The 23,636-nt window shown below is 44.8% G+C and overlaps 1 protein-coding gene across 4 annotated transcripts in view; it reads left to right on the top strand.

The window, feature by feature from the left end:
* The window catches only part of RABGEF1 (RAB guanine nucleotide exchange factor 1), a 324,189-nt gene that overhangs the window by 242,335 nt on the left and 58,218 nt on the right, over positions 1-23,636 (top strand). For all 4 annotated transcript variants that reach the window (XM_085649754.1, XM_085649756.1, XM_085649757.1 and 1 more), the window contains one exon: positions 15,515-15,647. In XM_085649754.1, the coding sequence (XP_085505880.1) occupies positions 15,515-15,647 (133 nt within the window). The remainder of the gene's footprint in view (positions 1-15,514; positions 15,648-23,636) is intronic.

Below are 23,636 nucleotides of genomic sequence, written 5' to 3'. Positions count from 1 at the left end.
CCAGACGATAGTATAGGGTTTGCGCAACTAATAAAGAGAGTGCACAATACTATGGGGTTCAACTACATTCAGACCCTCTAGAGGAGGATTTTTTACTTGAGACATTCGCTCAGCCTCAAAAGACAACAAACACTCTCCCTATGCTCAAAGGGATGATTAAACATGCTCCTGAGGTTTTTAAAGACCTTGTTAGGGCTAGGGTTCTTAATCCCAGAATTGAGAAAAAATACAAGCCTGCTCCAAGCGATCCAGCTTATATTAAAGGTCAGCTCCTTCTGGATTCGTTGGTAGTAGCAAATGTCTGCAAACTGGCAAATTCCCAAATTACAGGTGAGGCCCCTCCGCCAGAAAAAGAATCTAAGTTACCATCAGGGACAAGAGTTGCGTCTCAGGCAGCAAACCTTTGGCGCATTGCCAATTCGTAAGCCTTACTAGCAAGGTATGACAGGGCTCACTTTGATGAGCTTGAAAAGCTCATTCAACACCTTCCAGACGAGCATAAGACCAAAGCAAATGATTTTATACAAGAGGGAAAGTTAATTACAAATACCTCAATAAAATGTGCCCTTGATGCAGCAGATACGGCATCCCGCACAATAAACACAAGTGTGTTGTTACGTAGACATGCGTGGCTGCGCATATCTGGGTTTAAACAAGAGGTGCAGTCTACCATCCTCAATCAACCCTTAGATCAGGAACACTTGTTTGGGCCCACTGTGGACACATCTTTAGAAAAGATGAAAAAGGACACAGAAGACAGCCAAACCATGGGGGCTCTACAAGCAACAACTGGTACAGGTTCCTTTTGTCGCTCCTTTTATAGGGACGCCTCCAAAACCATTGGCACAGACACTACCAATTCCACTTATGAAAGCCCCACCCAGACGTCCCCTAACAGAGGTTACTTTAGAGGAAATTACAGAGCCAACACCAGAGGGAAAGGGCGTGGTTTAATACCCACAACTCCCCCACCACAAAACAGTGACTTCCCTCCACTTCCTCCCGACCATTCCACTTCAGTCGGGGGAAGACTTTCACAGTTCCTACCTGTGTGGAATTCCATCACCACAGACAGGTGGGTAAGACAAATTATCCAGTATGGTTACTGCCTGGAACTTATTGCTACTCCCCCCAACATACCACCCAGACAGCGTCCCATGTCCATGGAACATCTAACGCTTTTCAAACAGGAGGTTCTCTCCATGCTTCAAAAGCACACAATAGCACCATTTCCCCTAGAGCATCAGGGAACAGGGGTGTACTCACTGCACTTTCTAATCCCCAAAAAAGGATGGTACTCTCAGACCAATACTGGACCTCAGACCCCTCAATTTCTACATTCAGTCAGATCACTTTCACATGATCACTCTTCAGCAAGTCCTTCCACTGCTTCAGCATGGCGACTTCCTTGCCACATTAGATCTCAAGGACGCCTACTTCCATATTCCCATACACCCTGCTCACAGGAAATATCTAAGGTTCACAGTGGACGGCCAACACTATCAGTTCAAGGTCCTCCTATTTGGAGTAACAACAGCACCCAGGGTCTTCACAAAGTGTCTGGCGGTAGTAGCCGTGCACATTACTTACTTCGCGTGTTTCCGTACCTGAACGACTGGCTGACAAAAGCCAAGTCACGCAGTCAGTGTGTACAGCACACCTATCAAACAATTCAGCTGCTACACAGTTTGGGGTTTACCATAAACCACACCAAGTTCTACCTACAGCCCTCCTATCTACATCAGTATCTAGGTGCCACAATAAACACTTCCAAAGATCTGGCATACCCCAATCCAGCCAAGATAGCCAGTATACAAACCGTTGTCACAAGATTTCAACCCCAAAATCTCCCTTGCTCGAGTGTTTATGCAGCTAATAGGAATGATGGCCTTTTGCGTTTTCATTGTCCCTCATGCAAGGCTTCAGATGCGCCCTTTACAAGAATTCTTAGCACGTCAGTGGAACCAGGCTCAAGGTCAACTTACAGATCTTGTGTTGGTGGACCGCCGCACCTATCGCTCTCTGTAGTGGTGGAACACACAAAACCTTTCCAAAGGGCGGCCGTTCCTAGAGCCAGTCCCACAGATAGTGCTGACATCGGACGCATCCCTCACCGGCTAGGGAGCCTATCTCCTAAATCATACAGTCCAGGGCAGGTGGACCACTCAACAAAAAGGGCTCCACATCAATCACCTAGAATTACTAGCAAGTTTTCTAGCGCTAAAATCATTCCAACCACATCTCCTCAACAAAACTGTCCTAGTCCGGACGGACAACATGACAGCAATGTATTACATACAGAAACAAGGAGGAACACACTCTTTGCAGCTTTCTCAACTAGCGCAAAACATATGGAGATGGACCATTCCGCAAAACATATATCTCCTAGCAGAACATTTTCCAGGAGTACACAATCACATTGCGGATCTGCTCAGTCGTCAGACACAGCAGATTCATGACTGGGAACTTCATCCACAGATTCTTCTACCATTTTTCCAAATCTGGGGCCACCCAGACATAGATCTGTTCGCCACACAGGAAAACGCAAAATGCCCAGCCTTCGCCGCCAGGTGTCCACACCCGTCGTCCAAGGGAAATGCGATATGGATGAACTGGTCAGGCAGATTTGCATACGCTTTTCCACCACTCCTATTCATTCCCCTAGTAAGACGGAAGCTCAGGCAACAGTCTCTCAAGATGATCCTAGTTGCTCCCACATGGGCATGGCAACCATGGTTCACCACACTTCTCGAACACTCGGTGGTTCCACACCAAAGAGTTACCAGTGTTTTTCCAAAACCTGGACTGTGGCAGAGAGAGCTCTTCACACACTTGACGTCAAAAGAGCTCTACTTTATTATATTGACAGGACTAAGCCGTTTAGAAAGACAAAACAATTATTCATAGCTTTCTCACCACCTCATAAAGGACACCCCATCTCCAAAGCTGGGATCGCTAAGTGGATAGTCAAATGCATTCAGATATGCTACCAAAAGGCTAAACGCACATTAACAATTCCCCCTAGAGCACACTCAACACGCAAACTAGGGGCTTCCATGGCATTCTTAGGCAACATTCCCTTCGATGACATCTGTAAGGCAGCAACATGGTCTACAACTCACACCTTCACCAAACACTATTGTGTTGACGTGCAGGCAAAGCAACAGGCTTCTGTAGGCCAAGCTTTTCTTAAGACACTTTTTAAATCCATTGCAACAGATACAGGTGGCCACCACTAGGGGACACACTGCTGTACAGTCTATGCAGTAGTATGAATTCTGCAGCTCATATGCCTCGAACGGAAAATGCTACTTACCAGTATGCATCTGTTCTTGCCATGGAGAGCTGCTAAGATTCATACGCCCAGCCGCCTCCCCGTAACCTGTATCTGTTCCAGTATTATTTAATTAGATACATTCACATGGACATCTCTTCTGTTTCTTACTAACGCCATCATTTCCCTTCATGGCGAAAAACAATCTAAGGATGGAGTTGATGCCCATGCACACTATCACCCAAGGGAGGAGTCACCTATCTCGTGACTACAAAAGACTTCTTTCAAGACAACAACAAGGTGCAAGCATCCGAGCCCAACACCAGATGGCGAGATATGCAGTAGTATGAATCTCTGCAGCTCTACATGCCAAGAACAGATGCATACTGGTAAGTAGGATTTTCCTTCCCTCCACACACGTAGCAATACTAACGCAAACCAAACAGACACAAACAAAACCTGACGTTCCGAGTTACCACCAAAACACACCAGCTGGCCAGACTAGCATGGAGGAGAGAAAAACAGAGAACGCCAACCAATGAAAAGTAAGAGCAACAACCAGAAAGACAAGAAAAGGTTCTCCCAACCTAAAACACCAAGCAGGACTCTCCTCACACATGCAAAGGACATGTAACCTGAAAAGAAGGAAAAAGGTTGTCAAACACCTACACATAGTCCTAGAAGAATAAGTGCACCCCACTAGAGTATAAAGTAAGTGAAAAAAATAGAACTAATATGAAAATAAGTCAGTGCGGAATCCACGCACAGAAACCATGCACTATGGTGAAAATGCACACTGTCATATGACAAAAAAAGAAAATAGTAGAAATTATTAACAGAAAACTTGCACACCAGAAATGGGAATAAAATCGAACCCACGTGCCAGAAAAATGAATTACTATTCCACGCACAAGACCCTTGCGCACAGGTAAGAATAGACCCTGACAGAAAAACCTTAACATAGCAAAATCACAGCAATACATCCCACCCACAGGAAACTTCCAACTAAGCACTGAACTGAAGTATCATGAAAGAAAAATATAGGTGACAAGTCCACGCACAAGAAATTTGTGCAAAGGTGGACGATCACACTGCAACAAGCAATCTCAATACAAACCACTATAAGTAATAATTCCCACTATCGCTAATAAATCTAGATGAGAAGATACTAGCGAAAGTCCTGGCAACCAAGATCCAGCCTCTGATGTTGCTTCTCGTTCCCCCGGACCAATCTGGGTTTATCCCGGAGCGTTCCACCTCTCATAACTTGCGCACCATCTTCGCAATGTTCCACGTGTTGAATCCTGAGTTATTTGCAGATGCTGTCATGCTTGATGCGGCACAAGCATTTGACTCAATAGAGTGGAAATATATGATGCGCATATTGCACAGGATGGGCTTCCCCCCCCTATTTTGACGCAATGGATACAGGTCATATATACAGATGCATCGGCGAGAGTGCGGGTGGGAGTTCTAACTTCAGAGCCTTTTCCCATTGAGCGCGGCACTCGTCAGGGTTGTCCTTTGTCCCCACTTCTGTTCGCCCTAGTTCTGGAGCCATTGGCGTGCAAAACTCAGAAATGCCATAGAGCCGCCGCTCTAAAATGTAATCATCTGCCGGTTGGCATATCCATGTACGTGGATGACATGGTCCTATTTGTTCGCGATCCCCAGCTCCACCTGTCTCCAATTATCCGGGAATCTATCAGATTTGGTCTTTTCTCTGGCCTTCTAATCAACTGTGAGAAGTCTGTTATTATCCCTCTGACATTGATTACATCTCCGCCTCAGCTGGAATACCCGTTAGTATGGACCGTGGACCCTGTGAAGTACCTTAGGGTTTGGGTACACCGAGATCCCGACACGGTGATTAGAGAAAACTACGGACCGGCCTATAGCGCCTTGGTGCAGCAAGTGGATCGGTGGTTCCATCTCCCGTTGTCCCTTGCAGACCGCATTCCAGTTATTAAAATGGTTATCCTCCCGCGGTATTTGTATCTGTTCTGCAACATTCCAATCAAACTTAATAAGCAATTTTTTAAGACCGTGCAGACACATCTTTTGAGACTGGTGTGGGAAGATAAACAGCCCTGAATAAGCTGGCATACCCTGACGCTCGCTTATGATAAAGGGGGGTTTGCTGCTCCTGATTTTTATGTGTATTATCTGAGTGCACAGGCGCAATATGCATACTATTGGTTCCGTACACATGACTACATTCCGCATATCGCAGTGGAAGACAGTGATGCACACCCTGTGCCGCTGGGGGGGGCATTCTCACGCATACTCGCCGGCATACTCCTAGGTCAGAAATTAACACCATTGACACCAGTATTGCAGCATGGCAGGCGATTGGCAAGCGAGCACATAAACTCCCTCTGTACGCTCCTGCTATGCCCCTTACTGGTCATGCGGCCTTGTCTGTCACTTGGGAGCAGGGGCCTGTAACAGCCCTAAAGGAGGCTGGTATCACGCACATGGGAGACCTTTTCATTGAGGGTAGGTACATGACTGGGGAACACTTAGAATACATTCAGAATCCCACCTTCTTGTTTCAGTATTCTTGCTATCGCCTAAAGCGTGCTTTGAAAGATCACTACCCTGACTTCCCTGCTGAACCCGCTGTTCTTCAATCACTCCAAATGTTACTGGTGGCACCCTCCAAGAAAAAATTGATTACCAAATTATATAAAAGGGTGCAGGATGAAACGGTCCGGTGGGTGGATCGCAGTCTAGAGCGTTGGAATGCGATAGTGGCCCCTCCGATTACTCTGCAAGAATGGGAACAAATTTGCATGTTAACAGGCCGTCTTACACTAAATGGCAATTTGCCTATAATTCATTTTAAATGTATTCATCAGGTGTATCATACCCCTGTCAAATTGTATCAAATGGGCCTTAGGGACTCTGCCCAATGTAAACGTTGTGGTCAGCATAGCGCTGATTTCATCCACCTCCCCTGGCACTGTGGCCCTGTGTTTCAGTTTTGGCAGACTATAGTTGCACACCTAAACACCATGACGGGCACTATTTTGAAATGTACGCCGCAGGAGTGCCTCCTTGGCTTTGTCCCCCAGGCGAAAGCTGCATTGGGCAGGTTTGTGAGAGTGGCGCTCCTACTGGCCAAAAGGCGGAATCTGTTCATGTGGGAAAGCAGGCAGGCCCCAAAATTGGCCGAATGGTTGAAGGATCTTTCGTACTGCCGTGAGCAATTAGAAATATATGCTGAGGAATTGCCGGTCGCATCCAGACCAACTGATATTTGGGCTCCTCTTCGGGAATATTTTCTGCTCCAGACTAATGCAATGACTGTATGATGCTGATTGATGATGTGTAATATTCTGCGTGCATATTGACTAATAAGTTTGTATTGCGCCATCAGGGGGAGACCGCGTCACCACGCCTCTTGTAATATCGGATCACCAATTGTACCTTTTGTTCAACCTGTTTTATTTTTATTTTCTTGCTTGTTCGGTTCTTCATGGATGTAGCGATGATGATATTACATGCCATTATGCTGTATGGTGATGAAAAGTTAAATAAACAAAATAAAAATAAAAAAAATGTAATAATTCACACGTATGGGAACATGCATACAAAGTTCTGTAAAGTAAATAAAAATGAAGGAAAAACGAGTCCACGCACAAGGATATGCGCACAGGTGGAACAACACACTAAATTGAGAAGACCTATGAAAGAAAATAAAACATTCCAATTCTCTCACACAAGAAACAAGTGCATAAACTATAATGCAAACTCACTTGACAGTAATAAAAGTGAAAAATCCACGCACAGGGATTTGTGCACAGGTAGAAATACACACTGACATAAAGAACCTTTTAAAAATAAACATGAGCTGGTGACATGTTAAAAAAAATAAAGTACTAATGAAAAGAAGAGAAGCCATCTGCGAAACATGCCTGAAGAAAATCATGGCAAAACAAAGAGTAAAGCATTGGACATTAATAAATGAAAATGATTTTAACAAAAAACTGGTACTACACTCCGGTGAGCGACTCCTCACCCGAAGTCCCTCTCGAATCCCAGGTACCTAAAGATGATTTTCAGAGTATACACAAGAAGAAAATAGTACCTAAAATAATCTGGAAGTCCGGAAACAAGACAGACTACACAACGCTGGTAAACTTGACTCCTCTCGTGGAAGCAGCAAAGTGTTCAAACAGAAAAATATTACGCTACCATGACCGTGTGCCACATTGCTAGAGCCCTTCTTACAGGGTGTGTCGTGTCTTTCGAGAAGCTGTGCTAGAAAATAAAATTGTCCAAAGGCTCACCGGGAACCAGCCATACAGACCGCAAGTGAAGATTCACACTTGCAAAATGGCGGCACGTACTGAAAAGAGTGCCGGGTGACTCTGAGCACAAACGTGCACACAAAAACAAAAACCAACATGTGCAGCAATCGGAAGACGTCACACTCTGAAACTCTCCGAGAACGATGAAAGGAACCGCACATCCAGCTCTACAAGGCGCTTTACGCAAACCCCAAGGCAAGGTAAGGGTGCGCGAGCTGTCTGTCACGTGGCTGATTCTAAATCAGCATGACAGCACCGGCCATACGCTCGGTCTGAAGAACAATGCCGAAACAGGATCGTGGCATGAAGTAGAACAAAATATTTCGACGTTGGCCAGATGGTGAATCATAAGTATTGAGCTCTCCTTTTTTAAAGGAATAACAATAAAACATAGTTGTAGAAATAAGCGCATCACCACACAGACTGCCAAAGTCCCCTCAACCGAATAAATACTGCTAGAAGTGCCAGATCTCATCCTAATTTGTAAATAAAGGTAAACAATGCTGCTTGAAGTAAGAGCTGCCTCCTGACTTGAACGATGTAACCAGAAGCTTGAAAAATATTAAAATCATGCAGAAAGACATACACCCTGTCTCATGGGCTGTCCGAATGTAGCTGGACACTGGTGGGGCAGCAGGGTGTAAAATCCTTAAGCAAGCTCTTATCGTAAATTCACCAATAGTTTATTTGGTTACCTTTCTTTTATCTTTGCTTGAAGTAAATCCTCACGTGTAGTTTTTGTAGATTAATCCCAAATCGTCGCCAAATTATGTTGTAATGTAATAAGTCCAGTAGTCGAGGTGTAGAATAAAGATAAAGGTTTATTGATCTTAGTTCATAGATGGTCTAGAAGTGGATCTGTATTCAGCCCCACCAGGAGCAGCCTCCTTGCTGCTCATCCCATACTCCAACTGACACTCCACATCCAGGCATCCTCACATTCCACTACATTACCATGCACACCAACATTCCACAGCACATGCACACTGGCTGAGCAGCAAGGGCAGAGAAGCAGGAAAGATTCATCATACCATAAACCAGATACAACACTTACCCACCTCCCCAGCTTTGCTTTAAGAATGCAAATGAATAGCCTCGTTCACTTCCCAGGCTGCCTTTTTATTCTGGTCCAGATCAGAAAAGTACAGGGAGAGAAGGGGAGATAAACTGATTTTTTTAAAGTTCTTTATAATCCTCTCCTTGAGATTCTCCAAAGAACAGCCTTACTTTCTGATTCACAGCAATCTTTTGCATACTGCTGCTAATACCGCCTGCTCCTATATTTCTTTTAATTTTCTTTAGTGAAGTTTAAATATGGAGCCCTAATAATGTATTAATTATTTATTCACTTTATGGATGACAACTCGGATCTCCTTTCTTTTCCAAAGATGGCTTTAATAGGTTTCTCATTTGAGTGGAGCAGAGGGAACCATGACCTTTAAAAGCAAGACTCCTCATTCAGGACGATACTCCCTCAGGTCATCCATGATGGTTGTGGGGACCCTGGTTTGGACTTTAAAGTAGGAACACTCCAGTAGTGGATGGGTCTGTTGGGCTATGGAAGTTGCCCATTGCGCTTGCCTTCTTTCACAATTATGGCAGTAGTCTCAACTTCATCCTCGCTTTTATACTCTATTGTATTATAGTAACTAACTGGTGCTTGTTAAAATAAATCAACTTGACTGCAATTGTTTACAGTTGTTAATTGTTCTTTGAATATGTGTAATTGTTTTTGTAGTCATTTTCTGTAAGTGTACCAGTGAGTAGGTGCATCAGGGTGAGATTGCACTTTAAATGATGATAAAGACGGGCATGTGATGTTCATTAGTGATGTCCAGTAACTGCTACTAATCTAAGAACGTATAAAAACACTGGGTTTATTCTTATTTTAGTTCCTCTTTTAACTCTGTCAAAATGTTGCAACTAGTGATTTAGATTAGCCCAGCCTAGCTTTCCAGAATTATGCAACATACAAAGCTACATCTTTTGTGACAGCGATTGTCACACAAAGACTATTTCTGGAGTTCCAATTTTAAATGATGATTCAAACACAGCCTCAAAAGAAGCTTTTTCATTAACAGTGGACTTCGAAGGTTTAGCAGTAAGGTTGTCCAAGAGCTCAACGGTTTTGTAAAGTTAAACGTTTGTGGGCAGATATAGAAATGAGAAAAGGCTCTGCTTGTCATGAGACACTGTTAATAAGCTGCACTGTCAGTGTGAGTCAGTCTAAGGGTGTCCGCATTAGTTAGTTATCCTCTTCCCTTAAACAACCTCTCCCTATGACTGAGAGAAGCTATAACAAAGGAAAGTAAAGACACAGGAACTGGAAAATATGTAGAGTTCTTTAAAGAGAAAGTTCCTCACAATAGAGACCTGAGCACTGTACACTCCCCTCCTGATAGTAGAAACCATAAGGACAGCCATGCGTGCCACGCCACTCCAGAAAGAAAGCCAACGGCTAACAAATGGTGGACTCCACACTCAGTCATAGAGCTGAATGCAAACGATTGGCAGTAACTGCTGGAAAATGCAAATTCCTATGGGAGTATAAGCTACAAGCCATTAGGACATCCGGGACTTCAAAGAAGTATTAGAGCGCTGGTCCTAGGTTCAGAACTATAGTAAAACCCTAACCCCCGCTAAGAGCATAAATCACACACTAAGTGAAATGCTTATGAAGTCAGTATTTATGCCAATAAATAGCAACACCAAAGCAAGATGTAAGTAAACAACTAACACAGCACTCAAATCAGTTAATCATACTAAATTCATAGTTCTCTTTGCCACAGTGGTAAGGGTAATGTGATATCTATAAGATGATAATTTACATTATTTGCATGGGTTTCATTAAGGGTGAGATCATGAGCATTGCATTTGGTGGGCGAGTTTTGATATGCATGGCTGTTTTGCGAGCTATATTGATGGCCATACCCAGTGTAGGAGAGTAGGATCTGCTTCTTATGGTTACCCCCACTTTTTGCTGATGTTTCACTGTTTTTCAGCTTTAGTCTGGCTGGGACCCCTATTCAGGGCCCCAGCCTAGCTGCTTCCTCTCTAAATTGATTGCATGTACTTTGGGTACACTCCAGATTGGATTCTGGGGTAGCCTTATAAGTCCCTAGTATATGGTATACTATGTACCCAGGGCATATGTACCCCAGAGCCCTACCAGGGGCTGCAGCATGTATTGTGCCAACCTTGGGAAGCCATTTAAAATGACACAACAGGTCTGCTACAGCAGCCTGTGTAAGGTGGTGTATGCACCCCTTACTGAGATATAGGTTACCAATATCTCTCCATATCACTGCACATGTAAACCTATCAGTCACTCCTATGGCAGGCCTTAACAATCCTGAAGGCAGGGTGCTGGGTTTCATGTGAGGGTGCCCATGCATGAGCAGAGCCCCTCTGCAGCTTTCGAAACCTTTATTCCGGGGTTGTTTGTGATGCAGCCAAACCATATACTCTTAAGTGCATTATAACCTCGCGGTAAATGCTAACTTTGCAATGGCTGCATGGAAACATGTCGTGTTTAGTGTCAAACACCTTGGAATCATACCCCCACACCAGCAACTGGTGTGGGAGGTATGATTCCACCCTACTAGTGGGAGAAACATGACAGCACCGGTATACCCGGAACCAGCTTAACAGACCATGGCCTCACAAAATGTATGCTGACAGCCACAGACCCAAGTCGGCCCTCCTGCTGCTGGACGAAACTCCGGCAGGGGAGGCCTGGACAATAGGATTCCTGTCACAGGGAGGTGTAACCACCTCCCAGACAGGGTTTAGTGTATTGGGGCTGGGTGGGTGCACTCCAAGAGTGCTTTGAAGTCTGCACTGGGGGCACCTTTAGTGTCCCTGTGCATAGTGCAGCTCAAACCGTTTGCAGGGGCTACCAGCCCCTGCTCTGGCGCGAAACTGGACAAAGGAAATGGATGTAGCCACCCCTCTTTTCTGACCCTGGATCCCCAGAGTTTGTCCCTCTCCTTCTTTGGGTATAAAGTCGGAGCCCCTGACTACAGGACTTTAGATTTACCTGGACGAAACTCTGCTACAAATTTACCAGAACTTCAACTATCTACACGACGTTGGATGACCTAAGAATCTCCCTTGGAGTAAAGGAGTTACTCCCCTGCAAGGCAGGCACCAAAGACGCATCTGTCCGGTTTGCATCGACTCTGCTCCCGAAGGACACAGATGATTTTGCATCACAGGAGGTGGGTTTCCAAGCCTCCCCGAGGCCGATCCGTGCTCTCAGCAACTCTGAGATTTAAAGCCCTTGTGGGGACCGTGCAACCCGAACCCCTGGACACCGTGACCATTTGCAGCAACATATGCTTCTTGGCGATCCTTGAGGCTGTGCTTTGGGCTACTTGTAGTCCAGACCCCAAGCAGTGATTCCACTGAAGATTGCTGGCCTACACTCCTCGAGTGACCCGATGGCTGGTATCTAGTGATAACTCTCGAGGACCCTTCGCGATACCTTATCCGTCGACTTGTGGGTCCCTGAGAAGGGTACTTTAACTTTCAATGGGCTTTCCTGGTTGCTCCAGACGTGTCCTGACTCTCCATCGCTTGGGGAGTCCACAGGACCTTGCTGGTCCACACCGAAGCCATTTTTCTCTCACCGCATGGGTTGCTGTTGCCAAGGCTTGTTGGTCTCCAATCCGGAAACTGACCCACCCAGTGCTCGACATCCTTCGTAGGACTGCTCGCCTGCAGACTGGGGTCGTCGTCGACGCCTCCTGGTCCCCGTGGCAGTGAAGTCAAGCTTCACCTCTTCGCACCTGAAACACCCGACATCGGTGGGCATTCGTCTATTGTGCCCCTGGTCACTGACAAGTGACCCAGACTCTGTCCCCTCTGCTTTCAGGTTCTTCACATCTTTGATCCAGGCTTGGATCACACCGGACACTTCTCCTTTCCAAAGCAGCAGCACTTTGCAGCGCATCGCCATTGAAATCAATGACGATTCCCAACACCATTTGACAACTATGCACCCGGCTTCCCTGGGTGAGGTAACACGAGTACTCCGGTGCTCCTGTGGGTGCTGGCCCTAGAACCCCCCAATTCTAAAGGGGTTTGCTCAAAGTCCTCTTCTAAGTGTCCTTATTCTTTAAAATTCCAACTGCGACTTTCCTATTGAATTGTACGGGGTTTGCGGCTGTGTTCTCACACTGCATACGTCTCCCGTGGGTCTCCTGTGTCACTACCTTGGGGTCCCAGCGATTCTACGTGCTCTAGGCACTGTGTCTGGTCAAGTCGTGGTTCTTATACCACTTTCTTAATATATAGTTTGGTCTCCCCCCTGGGGCCCATTGTATATTGTGCTATTTACTGTCGTTTAATAACTGTATTATTGTGTGCCTTGCTCTCTAACTTCATTAACCTCTTCAGCGCGGCGCGGATTACCACGCCGTGCTGAAGGTTCCGTGCGCGGGCGGGGCGGTGACGGAGCGGTTCCGTCATGCGCACAGCGCAACCGACGCGCATGACGGACCCGCTCCGTCACTCGCATCGAAGGGGTTAAGAGGTTAGTAAAGAGAGTTTAGAAATAAATACATATATTTTATATATATACCTTGTGTGGTTCTCCTTTCATTTAGTTATTCAAGAGGTTATAATCTGGTATACCAAGCTGCTTTACACTCCTTCAAGACTTAGCTAGGATAGCTTTCAATAAAGGTTGTCTTAAACCTATTCATCATTAAGGGTTGTTTGGACTGGTACAAGGTGCTCACTATAACTAGTGGACAGCATATACCAGGCCAACTTCTCACACCCAGGCAAGGAAAAATCCTACCCCGTTCCTCACATTGAACTCCATGAATATCCATAACTACCCAGGTTCTGTGGAGGGACACTTTGGAATCATGGCACACTCAGTCTGCGGGTTCTATGACGCCAAGCCCTGAACCTGGGCTTGCTTGATGACCTGTGAATTCAGGGGAACAGCCTGTGGAGATGGCTGAAGTTCTGTGGCAGTAAAATCTCAACTGTTATGACTGTATTTGCATTAACTATCCTTATTGTTCATCCTTTTAATGTGACGTGGCTTCTGTCTTTGACTAAAAGAGTAATTAATGTATGTGTAGGCTCCAGGTCAGTTATCCAAAACTATAGCATTTGTTCTTTATTCCGGAATCTAAAGTGCCTAAACTGTCTGGGACTGCTTGAGTGAGTGAGTGGCCCAATAAGTACTAGATGAGTGGAAGGAGTTTGGAAGAGGGGCAGCACGACGGGAGAGTGCCTATTATCTCTTAAGGACAAGTCCCCCACAGTCTTGGCAGTCTTACTTACATTTTTCTTTTTGGGAGCTACATTTTCCTACATTATTTCATATTATTAAATCCACTTTGACCTCAAGGTAAGCTAATTAAGCTCTCAATGTGCGATTCTGTGCATGTTGCCTTTTGAGATTACCTGCAAGTGTTATTGCTTGTCTGGTTCTAGTTCCATCCTACCTGGGTGAGAGGTTACCTACACATTCAGCAGGTGGCACATCTGAGACTAGGGCCCGATGTACAATACACCTTTGCAGTCGTATAACCTACAATTTGCTTAATCACAGGGTTTATGACTACGAAAGTGTTTCGTGATGTACAAACCTCCTTTGTTGAGTCGCTGTTTTGAGGAGACTTGAAAGGGATGTCCCCTCCTCATTGCGAGTCACAATGACATTTGTCAGTGGTTTGTGGTTACTGTTGTGGTCACAAACTATAGATCAGATACAGACACCAGAATTGGGGGTGACGCTTTCTATGGTGGCTAGCTTCCCCTTTGGGAATCATGTCAGGAGGCCAAGGAAGTAGACCGTTCCCTGCACTCCAGTTGCCTTCCCAAACAGGAAAAAAAAAATTTAAAGCCACAACTGTCTCTTGAATAGACAAGGGCTCGTAAAAAAATCCAATTTAGGAATGCAATTACAGGGATGTGGGGTCTGCTGTCCCGTGCAGGCTGCCGTCCCTGGATTGGCAGCCAAACACTAGGGGTTGCTTATTGAATCCTGCCTAATTAATATTCAATAGGCAGACCATTGTGTGACTGTGCGAATGGACAATTTGTGATCCAACTTCTTCGTACAATAGTTGCAAGGCAGATTGCATCCCTGTTTGCCGACTCTCTCGTGTAATTTCTACATCCTAAATTTGTGTTCAGGGTGGTCTTGAAGGGTTTACAAAAGTTAGGTCAGTCTGAACAGTTGGTCCCCCGAGAGTCCTGTTGTACTACTTTGAGCAAAAATGTAAAAAATATACGGTCAGCTGATTGGCTGAGGGAGCTCTTCCCCCACCCCCATCAGCCTTTACTGTATGATAGCAAGCAATCTGATTGGCTGTAACCCAGAGAAACATTTTTCAGTTGGCATTTCTGTACTTGGGGACTCAGGCCTAGTCCCAGTCAGGCCCCAGTGTCCTAGAAAGATAAATAAACAAATTAGGTATGAGGGGCAGGGTAGGTACACCTTAACTCCCTGTCACTTGTGGGGTGGTGACACATAGTAACCACTGCCCGAAATTTAAAAATAATCTGTGTTCCTCTTGCCCCTCCCCCAACTACACGCTCCTGCTTTCTCTTTTTTTCCTACCCAGAATCTACATCCTTTCATAACGGAATGTGATGTACATTGTGGTTTACAGAAAGCCTACAAGTAAGTAATGTCTTAGTAAGGTATACCACGATTGTGTGGTAGAAGTAAAATAGGTGGTGGGTAAGCAACCGACTGGCAACCCGTCATGTTGTTTCTTATTGGCAAATTTACTACACCTAAGAAGTTTGAAAAAGATTTAATTTGTTTTAATACGTTAATTAAAATTGGAGAAGCCTATATTGGCTGCTTAATGTGCTCATCTATCTACTTACTACCTGTTAAGTATGTATTGTAGTTGACCTGCAAATATATGAGATCTTCTTTACTTTACAGTATCTCCAGAAAAGTCAGAAAAAGTATTGGATGAGATTGAAAAATTCATTATGACTCGCCTATACAAACATGTTTTCTGTCCTGAAACCACAGATGATGAAAAGAAGGATCTCGCTGTTCAAAGAAGAATAAGGTGAGCATCCTAGGTTTCTTAGGAACTGGAGTCATTCGTGATCAGAATCTGTTTGGACAATGGTTAATAAGCACATCTCATTCACACGCTGACCTTTTTAAACTGCTGGCTCCTTTGCAAACAGCTTGAATCCTTGGTGATTTTCATGTCCATCCCCAACACTCTCCTTCACTGTTAACATCAACTGACACTTCTTTAGGGTGACCAAAATTGAGACATTTCACAAAAATAGAGGAAGGACTACAATTTTACATCGACGAAGTGGCTAAGAAGGTCAACCCTCATCAACACAGATGAGCACTAAGAAAATAAATAGGATGTCATTTTTAGAATCAGAATCATACCAGTTATTTAAATTGCTTACTTATAACAGCTACTAATTAGATCTTATTTGTAACACCTAAAAAAGTGCCTCTCACTGTTTTGAGTTGGCCCTCTCTAAAAACCGGCATATGACCGAAATCTGCCGGGAAATCTGTTCAAAGACCGAGACTTTCTTGGCAAATCGGGGGCGCCTGGTCACCCTACAATTCTTACACTTTCAAAAGTGTGGCTTCTGAAATATACTCACTGTGCTTCAGAGTTTTTCTCTTCAAATATATTGTATTTTCTTGTCCCCACTTTTGACCTTGCTGTCCATAAAAATATAATGCTTACATACACAGCGGGGCATTGAAAGAGGGTGTCTAGTGTATCAAACAGAAAGAGTGTAGGAAAAAACTGTTTGTATTTAGCAGCCCTATACGATTGGTTAGAGGTCAGAGCTGGTTGCTTTGTTACATTTTTTTTTAAACATGGTATTTATATTAGTTTTAACCATTCAGCAGTAGTTGATAATTATACAATTGTTACATTAATTGTTACATTAACTAGAAAGACAATGTTGATCTTTTGGGTGGGGTGTGCGCACACTGTCTGGTCTTGCAAAAATCTGCATTTTTGTTTTGTTCAAACGCACACATTGCTCTGCTTTCTTACCCATATAAATATATGTTAGTTTTTCCTTGCGCTTTCAGGTCTACGTATTGGTGCAAGTCCTGCGCAAAGATATAATGAGAAGCTTAGAGACATTTTCTTTTTGTTTTCCAAATTTTGTCCGCATTCTTACTGCATTTCACAAATGGACAGTCGTGTTCGAGGCATGTGGGCTGCTGAATTCATATCTGTGCATAGATCGCCGCCTAGTGTTGGGTCCGGATGTTTGCACGTTGTTGTCCTGGAAGAGTCTTCGAAGTATCCTGAGATAGGTGACTCCTCCCCTGGACCACAGTGCGCATGGGCATCCTCTCCATCCTCAGATTGTTTTTTTCCGCCATTGGGTTCGGATGTGCTTATCTTGACTCAAGTTAGGGCCGATCGGTATCGACAGTTACTTGTTAGTTTACTGACTTCAAAACCAACTTTTTCGCATCATATCCGATCATCGACCCCACATCGACGATGGAATCGAGGACACCATTCAAGCGGTGTCCTGTTTGCAATGCGAAATATCCCCATGTCGACGTCCACCCGGTGTGCAACAAATGCCTTTCACCGGATCACGACGAATCCACATGTATGGCCTGTGCCCGATTCCGATCCAAAAAGACTCTCCGGAATCGACGAGCAGCGAGACTTGAAGCGCAGCAAGCGGCACCGGCCCCGACCAACATCTTCAGCGCCGAGGACGAAGATGTGGAAGGCGTGGAGAACCTACCCTCCAGCCCGCTTCCGAACACGATTCCGGATCGGAAGACATCGAAGACCAACTCTTTCACAGGGATGAAGCCGATACCGAGGTAGGAGACTACGATGAGGCCTTAGGGGCCAAAGAAAGTAGCTCCGGTGACGAGCAAGGCCTACCCGTACAGACGGAGGATATCCCAGTGCGTCAGTCTGGGGAAATATGGATTTTTATGGTCAGTTATGTCCCCTATCTTGGACCCCAACGGTTTCATGTATAAGTCACAAGTACATGTATGTTCCCCCCAGTTCCAGTTTTGAAGACGCAAACACATGTGCGTCCACTGTCAACATGTCCTCTTTCAGATCCGCCATGAATGGGCCGGATATTCTATTCCTAAGTATGAAAGGCCACCGGCTTTATATGGTTCATTTATCCCATTTTACAGTCCAGGCGAGTAGGCCCTGATTCTGCCATTAAGCCTTTTCCTGCCTTCTGCCTCTGAAAGCTCCAGTCTGAGCTCGCATCTGTATCCATGAACTTTGTCCTACTCCCTGCGCGGCTAACGGTGCCTGACTCGGCCTGTCTGCCTGCCAAAAACTGTATTTCACCTTCAAGATTATCTGCTCTGCTCCGCTCCTCATCCGATGCATTCCTGTCTAACAGTTTAGGTAAACATTCCTCCAGCTACCGTGCAAAGGGGCCAGGCCTCGCTGTCCTCATGCAAGTAATTCATAGCCCTGTTACCATGGAATATTCCTACCCCCTCGCATCTAGTGTAGACACTTAGACGCTTGTACACGCACTAACAGTCAGTATAGTCAGTATAGAATAAGATTCTATCCTAAGAGACCTCTCTTTTTGGATAACACAGTTCTTTAAACATAGGATGTTAGATATGATTTGGGATTAGGTTGACATAACCCCAGACTTTTGTCTCCACATGTAGAGCTAAATGTCAAGTCCCCTTCACCCTCTAGTTGCACGTCAATCACACGTCATGCTGCCGCGCGCGCATCTCTGCCAAGTATTTTTGCTGACATTGCGAAATTCTTTCATGGAACCACCCATTTGTGACATCATACCTAATGACGTTCTTTAGTTACGCCTAGTTACACCCATTTTAGTTACGCATGTATGTCTTTATCTCTGTTATCAACTGTTACGCCTCCTGCATCTGTTTCACTGTAATGCCTCTTCTATAAAAATGATTACCTGTCAATAAAGTATGGTCCTTCACTTCCTGAACCTTCGTGGTGATGGAATATGGAGTCCACAATTCGAATTGTTATTGGAATAAAGCCCGTTCCGAACCTCTAATACCACGGATTCTGCCTCTTATTTTACTGAGCTATTCTTATTAATTTTCCGCATCAAATTAAGTACCGGTAATTAAATTATTTACCACATATATGGCGCCCGAACAGAGACACTTTCTCATCTCACGCGCCGGAGGTGCGTTGCAGGCCCGGTCTCCTGCCACAGCTGGACGGACAACAACGCGTACCCACAGGATTTCCTGTATCTCCCTCCTGCCGAGCGGGGGTAACTGAGGCTGCGATCAACACCCAGACGAGGCGGTGAGAAGTGCGAAGTATCCCGACCAGAGCCTAGCTGAGAGAGCAAGATCCGAGGTATACAGAGGCCCACCAGGTTCCGAAGTTCCGAAGTTTCGAGTCGAGTCCAGTCCGGTTCAAGTCCAGTCCAGTTCAGTTCAGTTCCGAGGCCTTCCGTTCCGAGCTACCCGGTGAGTACCATTGCCGGGGAGGCGTTCTGACGTGCACATAGGTTGTGCCAGTCAAGACGGGTTTGGGTACACAAATCCGGTCTGCACTGTTTCAGCAGTGTATCTGTACTGTTTAGCAGTATATCAAGTATGTCTAGTATATAATTCAGAATTACCTAGTTAGTGCCGAGTATTATGCTTAGTGACTAGTTCCCTAAATGGCCATCATTGTTGTTCGTTAAATGTTAAATGTTAAATGTTTTAAATACGTTCTGCATATTGTGGTGTGAATGACTGTTCATTATTGAGTTTTGTTGTATTAAACGTGTTCAAAATTAGGTATCAGATCAGTTCTCAATATGCCGCTCTTTTCGAGATTAAGACAGATCAAAACTAGAAAAGGGGTACTCGAAGAAGCTGTTCCCATTCCTCCTAGGGACACTCCAGGGTACTTCATGTATCATAAACATGGCCTAGACGCCATATTATTTCTTGATTTATGGGTAGACTACACCAAGGAATTACCAGAAAGTCAGAGGTGGCCCGCAGCTGGGACCTGGGATGCAGATTGCATCATGAAAGTAGAGGAAGAATTATGGAAAAAGAAAGCTAGACAATCACAGAAAGATGCCATTGAATTATGGCGTAAAGAATCATATAGACGTACAGAAAAAGCACTCAGACAGGATCAGAACCAACAAGGAGCCCCGCAGCATGCACAGTCCATGCCAGCTCCGCAACAGCTCCACCACCGCAGCCTATTGCTGCCACACAAACAACGACACAACAGATGTACCAGACCGCACAGTATGACTATCCTGATTATCAACGATACTCATGAAACACCCTAGAGAGGGAAGTTGGCTTACCCCTTATCGAGGTCCCTGTAGATCAAGAAGGACCTTATGTACACAGTGAACTATTAGGCCAGGATAGAAAAATTTTACTTGATACAGGGGCAAGCCGAACAACCATAAAACGTAGTGAAGTTCCAGGGGCACCCCTCTCAGGCTCACAGAATATTTCCCTTGGTTTTTCAGGAAAACCTATCATTAACGAAGTATCACAGCCTCTTCCACTTACGATTGGTCCCTTGACACGAACTACAGATTTATTGCTTACTAAATCATGTCCAGAAAACCTGTTCGGTATAAAAACATTGAAAGCTCTAGGAGCTATAATATGTTGTTCTCCGGAAGGAGTAAGATTGTTTTTACGTGATTTCAAAGGGCACTATGTGTCCCGAGACATGGATCACCGACTGCAGACTTTACCCACACATTTATGGGCACAAGGCCCTACAGATGTTGGTTGCATGAACATTACACCATATCGAGTCACACTAAAGACAGGAGTGGTACTACCACGAATGCGACAATACAAGTTACCCCCAGATGCTGTAGTGGCTTTACTGCAAATCATTGACGAGCTTATTACCCAAGGAGTGGTTGTGGAAACCGACTCCAATGTATGTAATTCCCCGATAATTCCGATTCTTAAACTAACTGATCCAAAAGCCCCGCCAGTATATCGATTGGTTATTGATCTGCGCGAATTAAATAAATGTATTGTACCACAATACCCCGTAGTCCCAGACATTTCTTCGTTACTGACAGCCATTGATTCCGAAGCAACATTCTTTACTGTAATTGATCTCAAGAATGCCTTTTTCAGCGTCCCAATAGATCCGGAAAGCCAATACTTGTTCGGATTTAGTTTAAATGGACGAAGCTTTAAATTCACACGCGCACCTCAAGGATTCACAGAAAGCCCCAGCATCTATAGCCAAGCACTGAAACGAGAACTTGACAGTATCCACATGCCAGTCAACACTGCCCTGCTTCAATATGTCGATGATCTGCTGATCACCGCTAGAAGCGAACCTGAATGTGAAAAAGCCTCACTGACGGTTTTACAATTTTTGGCCGAAAAGGGGCACAAGGTGTCCCCTTCTAAGCTGCAATTCTGTGTCCAGCGAGTTGTTTACCTTGGGCACTCGCTGTCCAAGGAGGGAAGGCAGCTTACGTCAGATCGCATCCAGTTAATTGCTAACATGCCAATACCCAAGACACAAAAGGAGGTACGGGCTTTTATAGGCCTCACTTCATATTGTAGGCAGTGGATCCCTCAGTATGCATTTCTAGCAAAACCACTCATTCAGTTGACAACACAGGAGGCGGCCACATCGACTGTCCTCCCTTGGACTCAGGAACATACACAAGCTTTTGAAAGCCTAAAGAAAGCTTTATGTCAAGCACCTGTTTTAGCAACACCATGTTACAATAAACATTTTACGCTCTTTGTTACAGAACGCGAAGGTACTGCCTTGTCAGTACTCACACAGGAACAAGCAGGATCACACAAACCATGTGCTTATTTTTCTAGTACATTAGATCCCGTAGCTCAGGCTCTGCCTGCGTGCCTGAAATCAGTGGCAGCGACAGCTTTAGCAATCAGACAAAGCGATGCCATAGTGTTAGGACATCCATTGACAGTACAAGTACCACACGCAGTAGAGGTTCTTGTGAACCGCACGCAAACACAACACTTGACTATAGCAAGACTCACCGGTTACGAATTAACATTGTTTCAGCCACACATAGAAATCAGACGTTGTAATACGTTAAATCCTGCCACACTGTTACCAGTAGGCGGAACAGATCCATTGGCACATGATTGTGTCGAAGTTATTACTGTCACGACGAAACCCAGACAAGACTTGACAGACGTCCCATTGTCAGATCCAGACCTGACATTGTATGTAGATGGTTCATGCATGAGAACAAGTACAGGAGAGTTAGTGGCCGCGTATGCAGTCACAACAGACACTGAAGTCATTGAAACAAATTGCATAAATACCTTGTCAGCTCAAGCAGCAGAGCTCATCGCTCTGACACAAGCCTGTATCCAAGCCACAAATAAGAAAGTCAACATATACACTGATTCACGTTATGCATTCGGAGTTGTACATGACTTCGGCGTGCTGTGGCGAGAGAGAGGTTATTTAACTTCTCACGGTGCCCACATTCAGCACGGACCCCTCATTCATGCCTTATTAGATGCAATACATCTACCCACTGCAATATCAATTATGAAATGTAAAGCTCATACGAAAGTTACTGATATAATTTCCCAAGGCAATGATCTAGCTGACAGAACAGCTAAACAGACTGCTCAAACTCACACATCTGACATGACAAAGACAATAGTTCTGACACCAACACATTGTATGACGGTTAAGGATCCCGCTCTTGACGTAATTGACATACAGACACATGCTACACCAGATGAAATAAAGAAATGGACTGAATCAGGAGGGATCCAAACGGATCAAGGATGGATGACGAAGGAAAAATCTGTATGGTTCCTTCCTGACTCTATGGTTCAAGTTATCATTAATACAATACATAGTCCAGCACACCTAGGAGAAAAAGCTATGCTAGACAGCATTCAACACATTTGGTTCAACAAACATTTACGAGCAGCAGCTAAACAAAAAGTTCGTACCTGTATGATCTGTTGCCAGTTTAACCCAGGTAAAAGCATTCCCGTAGAACAGGGTGGATTTCAGCCTCCTGATCACCCTTTTGAAGTCCTCCAGATGGATTATATCCAGATGGAACGATGTCGAGGATTCAAATATGTTCTTGTAGTTGTCTGTGCTCTTTCCCGTTGGACAGAAGCATACCCGGTTTCAGATTACACTGCCCCGACTACTGCCAAACAGTTGGTTCGAGAATTCTTCCCACGGTACGGTTTACCACGTGTTGTCTACTCAGATAACGGCCAGCCGTTCTCATCCGAACTAATGAAACACGTTTCACTTTTGTTAGGCTATCAATGGAAATTTCACTGTGTCCGACACCCCGAGGCAGCAGGTCTCGTGGAACGACATAATCAAACTCTGAAAATTAGATTGTCCAAAATATGTAGAGAGAAAGGTGTCGATTGGGTAGTAGCCTTACCAGTTGCACTCTTTTACATGAGAATGGTAGCGCACTCTCGAACAGGGCTATCCCCTTATGAGGTGATCTTTGGCAGACCACCAAATATGTGGGGGACGCCTATACCACGCAAAATAACTGATGTTGACTGTAATATGCTGACAGATTACCTGGCTTCCTTGATGTCTGCACTACAATCTTGTCGTTCACAGGTAGCTGCAGCCTTTCCCGACAACACCGAGGTGAAACCCCATGACGTAGTTCCCGGGGACCTGGTGTTAGTGCGGAATTTTGACCGGAAGACTCAGCTGGATCCTAGGTGGAAATCGCCTCAACTTGTACTACTCACCACGAGGACAGCCGTGAAGATCGAAGGTCGCAAAGGATGGCTACATTCAAGTCATATCAAGAAATTTCATGGACTACCGTCTGATGTAAACGTTACACCTCGCGTGTCTTCACCGATTGACTCAAAGCTTCCTTTGGTTGAACAAAACGACAAGGAACTATACAAACTAAAATTACGGTCTAATAAGTCAGACAATTTGATGGTTTAAGTCCTCTCCAAGGTGAATCGGTCGAATTTGTCTCTGACATGTATCCCCTAGACCTGAATAGAGAAAGAAACCGAAAGATGCAGTTGAAAAAACATGCGT

The sequence above is a fragment of the Triturus cristatus genome, chromosome 3_2 (genome assembly GCF_964204655.1).
Source record: "Triturus cristatus chromosome 3_2, aTriCri1.1, whole genome shotgun sequence".
Taxonomy (NCBI): domain Eukaryota; kingdom Metazoa; phylum Chordata; class Amphibia; order Caudata; family Salamandridae; genus Triturus; species Triturus cristatus.
The sequence above is the reverse complement of the archived record's forward strand: the minus strand, read 5'-3'. Positions and strand labels throughout refer to the sequence as shown.